Source organism: Mytilus trossulus, chromosome 9 (assembly GCF_036588685.1).
Source record: "Mytilus trossulus isolate FHL-02 chromosome 9, PNRI_Mtr1.1.1.hap1, whole genome shotgun sequence".
In the NCBI taxonomy this organism is placed as follows: Eukaryota; Metazoa; Mollusca; class Bivalvia; order Mytilida; family Mytilidae; genus Mytilus; species Mytilus trossulus.
This window is the reverse complement of record NC_086381.1, coordinates 32,320,031-32,334,219: the sequence shown is the minus strand read 5'-3', so window position 1 is coordinate 32,334,219 and position 14,189 is coordinate 32,320,031. Positions and strand designations below refer to the sequence as shown.

At 33.6% G+C, this 14,189-nt stretch overlaps 2 protein-coding genes across 2 annotated transcripts; both read right to left on the bottom strand.

Moving 5' to 3' along the window:
• Positions 1–504: 504 nt before the first annotated feature.
• Positions 505–1,853, bottom strand: LOC134685576 (macrophage mannose receptor 1-like). Its single transcript, XM_063545391.1, has one exon. It carries the CDS (start codon positions 1,771–1,773, stop codon positions 601–603), a length of 1,173 nt encoding a protein of 390 aa, XP_063401461.1. The 5' UTR covers positions 1,774–1,853; the 3' UTR covers positions 505–600.
• A 7,551-nt stretch (positions 1,854–9,404) lies between these two features.
• Positions 9,405–10,749, bottom strand: LOC134685577 (C-type mannose receptor 2-like). The gene has a single exon (XM_063545393.1). It carries the CDS (start codon positions 10,715–10,717, stop codon positions 9,569–9,571), a length of 1,149 nt encoding a protein of 382 aa, XP_063401463.1. The 5' UTR covers positions 10,718–10,749; the 3' UTR covers positions 9,405–9,568.
• Positions 10,750–14,189: the final 3,440 nt, after the last annotated feature.

The following is a 14,189-nucleotide window of genomic DNA, read 5'->3' as shown; positions in this document are numbered from 1 at the left end:
ATTTCTACCACTAAATAGAAATTACTTAGTCTAGTGCTAGATATAGAAATATAGACAAACATAATGTTGGGGGTTTTATTTTGGTTTTAGTGCCCAATTATGCTATTGACGATTATGCCATGCTTGTAAAATAAGCAAAGTGTTGGTTTTAAATAAAGGATATCAGCAGCTTTGTTCAGTGTTCATCGTATCGTATTATTTTCACTAAACATGCACTCCTTATGTCTGTTTGTTTTATTCACGCATCGTTGTCAATATAATGGAGTTTGAAGCGAATGTTATACAAGGGAGAGATTTAGCGCTATAAAACCAGGTTCAATCTAACATTTTCTACTTAAGAAAATGCCTGTATAAAGTCCGGAATATGACAGTTGATGTCAATTCGTTTCATGTGTTTGTGCTTTTGATTATGAATTTGATTGGGCACTCTCCGTTTTGAATTGTCATCGGAGTTCGGGTTTTTTTTCGATTCGTTTTTTCTGCTATTGAATTCAAATAAGAATAAGCAAGACATTTTTTAAAAAACATACAAAATCTTTTCTGGTATTATGTATCTACACTGTATTTCTACTATTATAGAGGTTTTAACGTTGGTACAATTCATAGTAAATGTTTTTCACAAATAAACCAATTGATATTTTTGCAATTATCACCAGACCATGTACCTTGATCGAAAGATGATTTAATACAAAAATCATTATCTCCTTGAGGTTCTTTTCGCCAGGGGAGGTAAGTCGGATAACTGCTATCTATCCATCTGTATGTCTGATTCTTGAGTTTCTGTAATCCAATCCAAAAATCAACACCGGCTGATTGCTTAGAAGTGTGACTTACTATAAAATTGTATTCCTCTTTCGAACGAATGATAACTAAATCAGCACCATTGTTCTTACAAAGGTTACGAGCAACAGTAAAATTAGACAGTGATCGATCAATTGAATAACAAGAATTGTTATAATATATCCAATCACCAGGCCCACATCTTGGATTTATTTGCATTTTGCATATAAAGCTTAACGACAAAAAACAATTGTTGTCATTCCAAGGTCGAGAGTTTGTCTCAGCGCAGTTTTCGTTATCATTGATGTTATTCGGTTCTGATGGTCCCCAATGAGTATAATTTAAAATCGTTCTGTCACTCCAGACATACCTACCATTGTTTTGAAAATTGCTGAGTCCTATCCACATAATATTAGTCCGTATAAACGTTTTCCTTAGAAAATTGCTTTCCCTTTCATTATGAACACTCACTAGATCGGTTCCAATACTTCGACAATAGTCACGTGCCTGAAACCATGTTCGACGTTCGGAAAATTCTTTATAACACCAATTATCGAATGTCTTCCAGCCATTTGGACATTCGGCCCTTATTTCTGATATCTGGAAACCTTTGTTTTCATTTTCCTTATTTCTGCTTTCGTTTAAAGAAATATGCACATTCGTGTTGTTTCGAGATTGTATTAAAATGTACGTCAGCCCAGCTGTCAATGCACACGCTAATATAATTACAGTGGTAAACCCTATCCATAAATGTATACGACATTTAGATTTGTTATCAGAAATAACAGATATTCTCGATTTTACCTTGGCATCTCTACATGTTTGATATGCTTCAGGATCTAATTGAGGTTCAAAATATGAGTGATGCGATACAGTAGGTTTCAAATCGTCATATTTTCGAGAATTGTCTGAAATGGGAGCAAGATGTGTATATCCATGCTCGTCAATAGGTTCTTCGTATGTATTATATTTGTCATTTCTTTTACAATCCATTATAAACGGCTTTATTGTTTTAAATGACTGCTTTGCATCACAAGCTTTTATTCGCAACGTCACGTTGTATTATGCGCAAAGGATGATAAAATGTATGACTAATGTAAAAACCCATATTTCATCAGTCAACAGAAAAGACAATTATGTATATCCTTTATATTATTGTTTATAATCAACTAAAGTATCTGACCTATCACTTAAACAAAATATTACACTTGTAATGTTATTTTAATTTTATTACTAGTAGTTTTTAAATGTTTCCTTTTTGTTGTTCCAATATAACACTAATGCATTCAAAAAATAAAAATGTATATTCTATACGCTGTACTGTTCGGAATAAAAAAAAAACTATATTTATTAGTAAATTGTTACGGAAAGTTATCATTGAAATACTAAGATGTCTTTTATTTCACATGTTTCATATTAAGTAAAGGGTTTTAGTGATATCTTTTTACATTTCTACAACACGATTTCTTTTTCTGCAGTTCCAATGTGCATACATAATATACATAATTGATTTTGATACTTTATCTAATTAGAAATCAAAGGTACCAGGCTTATAATTTTATACGACAGACGCGAGTTTCGTCTACATATGACTCACCAGTGACGCTCAGATCAAAACAGTTAGAAAGCCAAACAAGTTTAATGTTGAAGGGCATCGATGATCCAAAATTCCTAAAAGTGGTACCTAATACGATATCTTAATTCGGTTCATCTATACAACAGATTTGGTTCGTGTGATTACTTTTATCTATATTATTTTGTATGTTTGATTTTTGATACATATATGTCTATTATATTGATATTTAGCTGATCTGTAACAATAACATCTTCATGCCTTATATATCATGTACTGTAGTACGCCGCTAGATTAAAACTGACGTGGAAAGGTAACATATGGCCACCGAAAGCTCTTTTTTAGAGAGCCCAGGTGGTCGTGTGGTCTAGCGGGACGGCTGCAGTGCAGGCGATTTGGTGTCACGATATCACAGTAGCATGGGTTCGAATCCCGGCGAGGGAAGAACCAAAAATTTGCGAAAGCAAATTTACAGATCTAACATTGTTGGTTTGATGTTTAGACGAGTTGTATATATATATATATATATATACAACTCGTCTAAACATCAAACCAACAATGTTAGATCTGTAAATTTGCTTTCGCAAATTTTTGGTTCTTCCCTCGCCGGGATTCGAACCCATGCTACTGTGATATCGTGACACCAAATCGCCTGCACTGCAGCCGTCCCGCTAGACCACACGACCACCTGGGCTCTCAAAAAAAGAGCTTTCGGTGGCCATATGTTACCTTTCCACGTCAGTTTTAATCTAGCGGCGTACTGCAGTACATGATATATAAGGCATGAAGATGTTATTGTTACAGATCAGCTAAATTATCTATAGTAAAGGATCCTACAAATTAATGTAAGATACAGTCACAGAAAATAATTATATTCATAAGTACGTCTGAGTCAGTGACAACCCTACAACAGATGTATTCATCGGATCGCCATCAATGATGGTGATACATGGCTGTGTACATAATGTATATACAACTCGTCTAAACATCAAACCAACAATGTTAGATCTGTAAATTTGCTTTCGCAAATTTTTTGTTCTTCCCTCGCCGGGATTCGAACCCATGCTACTGTGATATCGTGACACCAAATCGCCTGCACTGCAGCCGTCCCGCTAGACCACACGACCACCTGGGCTCTCAAAAAAAGAGCTTTCGGTGGCCATATGTTACCTTTCCACGTCAGTTTTAATCTAGCGGCGTACTGCAGTACATGATATATAAGGCATGAAGATGTTATTGTTACAGATCAGCTAAATTATCTATAGTAAAGGATCCTACAAATTGTTGTAGGGTTGTCACTGACTCAGACGTACTTATGAATATAATTATTTTCTGTGACTGTATCTTACATTAATTTGTAGGATCCTTTACTATAGATAATTTAGCTGATCTGTAACAATAACATCTTCATGCCTTATATATCATGTACTGCAGTACGCCGCTAGATTAAAACTGACGTGGAAAGGTAACATATGGCCACCGAAAGCTCTTTTTTTGAGAGCCCAGGTGGTCGTGTGGTCTAGCGGGACGGCTGCAGTGCAGGCGATTTGGTGTCACGATATCACAGTAGCATGGGTTCGAATCCCGGCGAGGGAAGAACCAAAAATTTGCGAAAGCAAATTTACAGATCTAACATTGTTGGTTTGATGTTTAGACGAGTTGTATATACATTATGTACACAGCCATGTATCACCATCATTGATGGCGATCCGATGAATACATCTGTTGTAGGGTTGTCACTGACTCAGACGTACTTATGAATATAATTATTTTCTGTGACTGTATCTTACATTAATTTGTAGGATCCTTTACTATAGATAATTTAGCTGATCTGTAACAATAACATCTTCATGCCTTATATATCATGTACTGCAGTACGCCGCTAGATTAAAACTGACGTGGAAAGGTAACATATGGCCACCGAAAGCTCTTTTTTTGAGAGCCCAGGTGGTCGTGTGGTCTAGCGGGACGGCTGCAGTGCAGGCGATTTGGTGTCACGATATCACAGTAGCATGGGTTCGAATCCCGGCGAGGGAAGAACCAAAAATTTGCGAAAGCAAATTTACAGATCTAACATTGTTGGTTTGATGTTTAGACGAGTTGTATATACATTATGTACACAGCCATGTATCACCATCATTGATGGCGATCCGATGAATACATCTGTTGTAGGGTTGTCACTGACTCAGACGTACTTATGAATATAATTATTTTCTGTGACTGTATCTTACATTAATTTGTAGGATCCTTTACTATAGATAATTTAGCTGATCTGTAACAATAACATCTTCATGCCTTATATATCATGTACTGCAGTACGCCGCTAGATTAAAACTGACGTGGAAAGGTAACATATGGCCACCGAAAGCTCTTTTTTTGAGAGCCCAGGTGGTCGTGTGGTCTAGCGGGACGGCTGCAGTGCAGGCGATTTGGTGTCACGATATCACAGTAGCATGGGTTCGAATCCCGGCGAGGGAAGAACCAAAAATTTGCGAAAGCAAATTTACAGATCTAACATTGTTGGTTTGATGTTAAGACGAGTTGTATATACATTATGTACACAGCCATGTATCACCATCATTGATGGCGATCCGATGAATACATCTGTTGTAGGGTTGTCACTGACTCAGACGTACTTATATATATATATATATATATATATATTTGTACGCTATTGTAACAGGTGAATTCTTGACTGAGAATTTAAAAAATTGTGTAAGGCGGAGTGTACGTCATTGCAACTCACTATCTGAATTCGGGATAAAACACGTTCGTTTTAAGTTCTGCGATTTATCTCTTTTACTTCACGAAAAGAAATATATGAAATGTTACGACTGCGTGTACTCTATCACAAATTCGAACAGGTATGCATGTGCTGTCTCCAAACATCAGAATGACTCAAATCAGAAATGCGAATATCCTATTGGTAGTTATACCTCACCATTTTGTTTAAGACACGTGTTTATATGTTTGGCTCTGAGCGTTCCTGATGACGGTAAATCTAGAAAAGCGCTTCGGACGCAAGCAATTATAAACGTGTTGATTTCATTTTTTGTATCAAGAGAAAGTTAAAACGCCTAACAACAAAATTATTACGTAGTAAATTAATAAACTGCATTTCTTTTTTTTCTAAAACAATTAATGCATCTTTATTGCACTAAAAGCTTTTCAACAATTTACTTAGCTTTACATTGCTCCGTGTTGAAGGCCGTACCTTGACCAACAATTGTTTACTGTTAACTGTCTACTGGTGTTGGTAACTGTTACTGTTACTTGGATGGAATGTTGTCCCATTAAAACTGATGCCACATCTTCATATATATATATATTATCATTGTTCTTCATGAAATACACACAGTAGCGTGAATTAAAAATTACGAATAAATATATTACATTTGAAGTTGTGTGTTGAACTGAAAATACATTAGTATGTTCGTTTTTAAGACAACTGAAAGTGTTATGGCATAATTCAAAGTTATATAAAGAGTTAGAAAAATACGAAAGGTATGCAGGGACTACATATACAAGAGGTCGAAGAAAGATTACAATAATACAACTATATTAATGCTTTATACGACTCAGGTTATAATATTTGTACTTTAATGACTAATGTGACGATAAGGTTTTATCCAGCACTTTAGATTACAATTTTCATTTCCGTAATTACGTCCATAAAACAATACAGGCGTAGCTCAGATCCGACCATATGATTTAATGAATGTTAAATCATTTATATTGAATAGTATTGCTGAGATGATATTTTCGTTAGTAACAACGATTAAGTAGTGACATGAATAAGAATGCGCTCTTTTTCTACAAAAGTTTATTTGTAGTTACCCTACAATTTTACGACGTGAAAACCAAACTCTTTTTTCAATCATCTGAAAATTGAATTTCACAGAACGAGGATATACTCCACCTCAACTGGTAGATTACAAGGGTATATACTTTTTGGACCTTTTGGATTATAGCTCTTCATCTTTTATATCAGCTTTGGATTTCAAATATTTTGGCCATGAGTATCACTGAAGAGACATGTATTGTCGAAATGCGCATCTGGTGCAAGAAAATTGATTCCGTTAACTTTATAACTACCACTGGGTCGATGCCTCTGCTGGTGGACTATAAGTCCCCGAAGGTATTACCAGCCCAGTAGCCCGTACTTCGCTCCTTATGAATATAATTATTTTCTGTGACTGTATCTTACATTAATTTGTAGGATCCTTTACTATAGATAATTTAGCTGATCTGTAACAATAACATCTTCATGCCTTATATATCATGTACTGCAGTACGCCGCTAGATTAAAACTGACGTGGAAAGGTAACATATGGCCACCGAAAGCTCTTTTTTTGAGAGCCCAGGTGGTCGTGTGGTCTAGCGGGACGGCTGCAGTGCAGGCGATTTGGTGTCACGATATCACAGTAGCATGGGTTCGAATCCCGGCGAGGGAAGAACCAAAAATTTGCGAAAGCAAATTTACAGATCTAACATTGTTGGTTTGATGTTAAGACGAGTTGTATATACATTATGTACACAGCCATGTATCACCATCATTGATGGCGATCCGATGAATACATCTGTTGTAGGGTTGTCACTGACTCAGACGTACTTATATATATATATATATATATATATATTTGTACGCTATTGTAACAGGTGAATTCTTGACTGAGAATTTAAAAAATTGTGTAAGGCGGAGTGTACGTCATTGCAACTCACTATCTGAATTCGGGATAAAACACGTTCGTTTTAAGTTCTGCGATTTATCTCTTTTACTTCACGAAAAGAAATATATGAAATGTTACGACTGCGTGTACTCTATCACAAATTCGAACAGGTATGCATGTGCTGTCTCCAAACATCAGAATGACTCAAATCAGAAATGCGAATATCCTATTGGTAGTTATACCTCACCATTTTGTTTAAGACACGTGTTTATATGTTTGGCTCTGAGCGTTCCTGATGACGGTAAATCTAGAAAAGCGCTTCGGACGCAAGCAATTATAAACGTGTTGATTTCATTTTTTGTATCAAGAGAAAGTTAAAACGCCTAACAACAAAATTATTACGTAGTAAATTAATAAACTGCATTTCTTTTTTTTCTAAAACAATTAATGCATCTTTATTGCACTAAAAGCTTTTCAACAATTTACTTAGCTTTACATTGCTCCGTGTTGAAGGCCGTACCTTGACCAACAATTGTTTACTGTTAACTGTCTACTGGTGTTGGTAACTGTTACTGTTACTTGGATGGAATGTTGTCCCATTAAAACTGATGCCACATCTTCATATATATATATATTATCATTGTTCTTCATGAAATACACACAGTAGCGTGAATTAAAAATTACGAATAAATATATTACATTTGAAGTTGTGTGTTGAACTGAAAATACATTAGTATGTTCGTTTTTAAGACAACTGAAAGTGTTATGGCATAATTCAAAGTTATATAAAGAGTTAGAAAAATACGAAAGGTATGCAGGGACTACATATACAAGAGGTCGAAGAAAGATTACAATAATACAACTATATTAATGCTTTATACGACTCAGGTTATAATATTTGTACTTTAATGACTAATGTGACGATAAGGTTTTATCCAGCACTTTAGATTACAATTTTCATTTCCGTAATTACGTCCATAAAACAATACAGGCGTAGCTCAGATCCGACCATATGATTTAATGAATGTTAAATCATTTATATTGAATAGTATTGCTGAGATGATATTTTCGTTAGTAACAACGATTAAGTAGTGACATGAATAAGAATGCGCTCTTTTTCTACAAAAGTTTATTTGTAGTTACCCTACAATTTTACGACGTGAAAACCAAACTCTTTTTTCAATCATCTGAAAATTGAATTTCACAGAACGAGGATATACTCCACCTCAACTGGTAGATTACAAGGGTATATACTTTTTGGACCTTTTGGATTATAGCTCTTCATCTTTTATATCAGCTTTGGATTTCAAATATTTTGGCCATGAGTATCACTGAAGAGACATGTATTGTCGAAATGCGCATCTGGTGCAAGAAAATTGATTCCGTTAACTTTATAACTACCACTGGGTCGATGCCTCTGCTGGTGGACTATAAGTCCCCGAAGGTATTACCAGCCCAGTAGCCAGTACTTCGCTCCTGGCATAAAAATATGGATTTTTTGTGTTATTAACATTTGCTGTTACAAAATGATAGAAATTATTATAAATTAAGGAATGTATCTCTCTCATGCAAATCTCTGATTCCTTTCACGGATTTGGCTTTACTTTTTGGACCTTTTGGATTATAGCTCTTCATATTTTATACAAGCTTTGGATTTCAAATATATACACTGAAGAGACATGTATTGTCGAAATGCGCATCTGGTGCAAGAAAATTGGTACCGTAAACTTATTTAACCCATTTTAAAATTCTTCGTTCTGTTTACGAATCAATAAGCCTTTCTAAAGAATAAATCTAATCTAATTTACAGACACTTTAAGGAAGGTCGGTTTGAGCGAACTAATGCCTCCGATTTGTTACCTTGCAATTATTAATCTAATTAACAAATGTATGTTTATAAATCAACTTTAATTTTCGTATAATGTACAATGTATCATACCTATGTATAGACTTCTTAATATCTTAGGTATTTCTATTGTTCATTCGCTGTCTCTGCGACATATATACCTCAGCTCTATACATGTAATTTACTTCCCAGAACCTAAAGCCAATAACGAACGATGGTTTTATTGGATTTTAGTTTATCAGTCAAGATTGCTGTTATGTTCTCTGCAATGTACTCTCAAACAATAATCAATATATTTAAGATTATATATATTGTTAACACGCTATATAGTCACTAAAATGTCAAAATATGCATGTTTAACTGTTGAAAGCTTGATGATTTAATTATATATGGAACACCTTTGAATGTAATGATTGGTATTGCCCACAGGCATTTTTATTCTTATAAGAAATTCAATCGTTTTATAGGTTTATAATTGTACTTGTTTGTAACATAAGTATAAAATAATGATAAACAAATCATTCAAAATTAGAAACCAGTTGCATACAGTTTTTTAATAAAGTGTATCGTAAAAGTAGAAACATATATAAAAAGAACATTTAATATCATTGGACAGAAACTAAAAACAAATAAATCAAAAACATATACTAAATAATTCGAACCATGCATGCGCCTTAAACAATTGACAAATTACTCATTTCAAATTAATCGTTTCTCGCAAACAACCAGATTTTGATTGCTGCAACTATCACCATACCAATTTCCATACAAGCTAGATGATTTGACACATAAATTATTATCTGCTTTGGGTTCATTTATCCCCCAGGCGAGGTACGTAGGATGACTGCCATCTATCCAGCTGTATGTCTGATTCCTGTGTTTCTGTAATCCAATCCAAAAATCAGCACCTTGGTGTTTTGTAGTTTGACTTATTATAAAATTGTATTCCTCTTTAGACCCAATCATAACTAAATCTGAACCATTTTCCCTACAAAATGTACGGGCTTCTGTAAAATCAACATCGAGTAATGTATTGATTGAATAACAAGAATTCTTATGATATAACCATTCCCCAGGCCTACATTTTGGATAAATTTGCGTTTTGCATGTAAATCTTAACGACATAAAACAATTATTGTCATTCCACTTTTGAGAGTCCGGTTTCAAAAAAAGTTGGGCGCAGTTCTCGTTATTATTGAAGTTATTCGGTTCTGATTCTCCCCAATCAGTAAAATTTAAAATTGATCCGTCACTCCAGACATATTTCGCATTGTTATGCAAATTGCTGAGTCCTATCCACGAAGAAGTCTGTGTAAAATTTGTTATTAGAAAATTATTTTCCTTTTCATTATGAACACTAACAAGATCAGTTCCAATACTTCGACAATATTCACGAGCCTGAAACCATAATCGCCGTTCTGAAAATTCTTTATAACACCAATTATCGAACGTCTTCCAATTACTTGGACATTCTGTCCAAATATTTGATATCAGAAAACCTCCATTTATACTGTCTTTAGATATAATACATACTTCTGTATTATAGTTAGATTGAATCACAATGTATGTTAGCCCAGCTACTAATCCTATTATGATAACAGTAGTGAACGCTATCCATATTCTTATAAGACACTTTGATTTTTTATCATGAACATTAGAAACAACCAATCTTACTTTCACATCTTTGTTCACATATGGTTGAGGGTTTGGTTGAGGTTCGAAATATGAGTGATGCGAGTCTGATTGCTTTAAGTCGTCATACTTTTGAACATTATCTGAAATTGATGCAAGTTGTGTATATCCTGTTTCATCAGAAGGTTCGTCGTAAATATGATTACTAGTTTTCATTATATTTCAATTACTTTTTATAAAACCTGGCTATATCGTGTTCCATGAATATTTACCTTTATAAATAACATAAACACAATATTTATGATGCGGATGCACTTTTATATTTGTGTATAGATATAACTGAGGATTATTGCCTCGAGCGATTAAGTGTACTTAAAAATGACAAATATGAAAGACGGGATTTTTATAAATCAACAAACCTACACATATTTCAGTGTATGACAATGTCCGGAAATCTACCTTATCTCTTATATGACCTATCCAATATAAACAAAATAGAGTTCGGGTTTTTTTTCTAATTTAAATTGTTCTTAGTTAACAGGGATGTAACCCTATTCCTATCGTATTTATTCGCCATTTTACAATAGGCACTATTTCATTTTCCCAGCATTCGGGTGGCTTTTTGTGTACCCAAGGCAGGTGAAGGAAGTCAAGTTTGGAGCGTTGTAATTGGATGTAATGGCACAATATTTTTTAAATGTGTCTATGAATATCTGCAGTGTGTACATTTACAATATACATTTTAAAACATATTAAAAAAAATTCTAGTGAATTATTCTAAAAGGCTTCCAAAATTTCATAAATTTAATTGTAAATAAACGGTGGGCATGGATAACATAAACAAGGACCGTTGTAATTGGACATGATTCTATTTGGCTTCAATTTTAAAATAAAATAATAAAGTACTAACACCACACATAACTATTTTATCCAGGTTTTTATTATAAAAAGTGGTAATTTAGAAAATGCTAGTATTGTCGCCTATGGCAGAATAAATTGAAGTTCGTTTTCCCAATAAATTCATCGATTGATTCTAATTTACGGTAAGTATAAGTGCAATGAATTAGTTATCTGCTTACAAAAAACGCGTCATGTTTATTGCTTTATGAGCCTGGTATTTTAATTGAGATTTGTGTACGGATCATAAAAAAAACATTAATCTTCCTAAGTACGTGTTGTGTAAATATGAAAAAATAATGTCCATAAAAAAACGCCCTCCGTCTGCGTAAAAAAGGCTACATCTCAACGTTAAAAACATTGTGTCCATTATGAAATATACATTATGTATGTTTTGTTTGTTATAAAAGCAATCAGGATTCTGGATTCGACGTCAATATGCAGGTTAACACATGAGCAACACGACAGGTTCCAAATGTGTTGCATGATATGTTTCCCGATCCGCAGCACCTAAGTGGGGTTTTTTTGGTAGAATTTGTGTAGCTTAGTTTTTTATGTTGCTTGTTGTGTACTTTTATTTGTCTTTTTACTTATTTAGCCATTGCGTTTTCAGTTTATTTTGACTGTCTCTGTGGTATATTTCGCCCTTCTTTATATGAACTACTAATAATCCGTATCTCTGTATACAAAAAGTTTTAACAAAATATACAGGCCTCCAAGTTACATTCAAAAAGCGAAAGTCCATACTGATGATAAAATCAAGAAAGAATCCGACAACAACGTCTGTTAGTTATAACACATACTGTAAACAGTACTTAAAAAAACATTTTCTATAATTCTCAATGATCAATATCGCTATCAAATTAACAATATTGACAGGTTTATCGGATGTATTTTTAACACACAACTCGTTGTTAGGTTACTGTCCCTTAATTGGTCATTTTAAGGAAACTTTGCTGTTTTTGGTTATTATCTTGAATATTACTATAGATAGAGATAAACTGTAAACAGCAATAATGTACACCAAAGTAAGACCTAAAAATAAGTCAACATGACCAAAATAGTCAATTGACCCCCTAGGGAGTTATTGCCCTTTTTAGTAAATTTTTAACAATTTTTATAAAATTTGTACATTTTTACTAACATTTTCCACTGAATCTATTGAGCCAAGTTCATTATAGATAGAGATAGTTGTAAGCAGCAATAATGTTTAGAAATGTAAGATCTACAAACACATCCCCATCACCAAAACACAATTTTGTCATAAATCCATCTGTGTCCTTTGTTTAATATTCACATAGACCAAGGTGAGCGACACAGGCTCTTTAGAGCCTCTAGTTTAAATCAGTTACTCCTCTCTTTCGTCTTAAAACAGAAGTGGGTTGGTTTTTTTATGTTCTGGTTATGTGTAAGTCTTTTCAGTATCATGTGTAAGCATGAAAAAAAACTTCGCTTGATATCAATTTGCCTTTGAATTATCTATTGTAAAATTCTTCAACCATCAGTTTATTAACTGCATACAATCTAGTGGTAACAGTATTCTTCTTTTTTTTTATTCCGATCATAAATTTTTTTATATATGTAGACAACGGCCTTATTGAACCAGAGTTTCTAAATGTTAAGGATGTTTGCTACTCTGTTTCAAAAAAACTTGTTGAAAGACTGTAATAAATTGATAGTATATAAATTAAGGAACTAGAAAAGCAGAAAAAATTAAGGGTTCGTATGCTTTTTTCGAGATATAAGCCATTGGGAACTGTCTCTTTATAGATTTTTATATATTCAATATTGGCCCCTTTCTTGTAGAAAAAAAAACCTATAAAAACATAATAACAAAAATTATATTAGATTTTCCAAAACGTTTTTTTAAACAATATATATGAAAATTATGAAAAGAAAAGTAAGGATACGCGGGAACACTTTTAATAGACACTAGCATGAATCCAACTAAAGGATTTCGAATATCTGACAAAAAATCAAAGCAATAGTAAAAGGTTATTTAAGCTGAAGTCGTTCTTTATAGTTGTATAGTTGAAGCCATCTTAATTTGGTTAATTTCTATCAGTATTTTCACTTGTCTTACTCACAATCATTTTTTTCCTTCAATAATGACATAATAGAATGCAACTTATCGTCGAATTGTATCTTGCAAGTTGTAATATGTCAGTTCCACAAATGGAATACAAAATACTGATCCTTCAGAAATACATACATGCATCCCATTTTTCAAGGCAAATCATGGTTCATAGTTGTCCGTTGAACGTCTATGCGGCTGTTGTATGTCATTCTGATATTTTTTAGTTTTGTTCGAAGTCTATATCAGCTGTTCTCCTATACCACTATTTGAAAATCATATCCTGTTATATTAGTTTGTTTTGTTTACACATCGTTGTCCCTAAAATGAAATTAACTGAGACTGTCGTACAAGTGAGAGGTTTAAGCTATAAAATCAGGTTTAACAACATTTTCTACCTAAACTTGTACCAAGTCAGGAATTAATGAGACAGTTGTTGTCCAGTCGTTGTGTGTCTTTGAGCTTTTGATTTATCCATTTGACAAGGGACTTTCTGCTTTGAATTTTCCTCGGAGTTCAGTTTTTTTGTTATATTACTTTTTCCTGATGGTTTAAGATTTATTCCTGAAGATCTTTCTCTGACAAGGGGTTAATCTCGAACAACATTATTGTGTAAATTTGCATTAGGTTTTTCTATTTGTTCTCTTACGACTGGTGTGAAAATCAAGATTTAATCAACATTTAAAATAACAAATGCACAGCCTTTGTTAGTCTTGT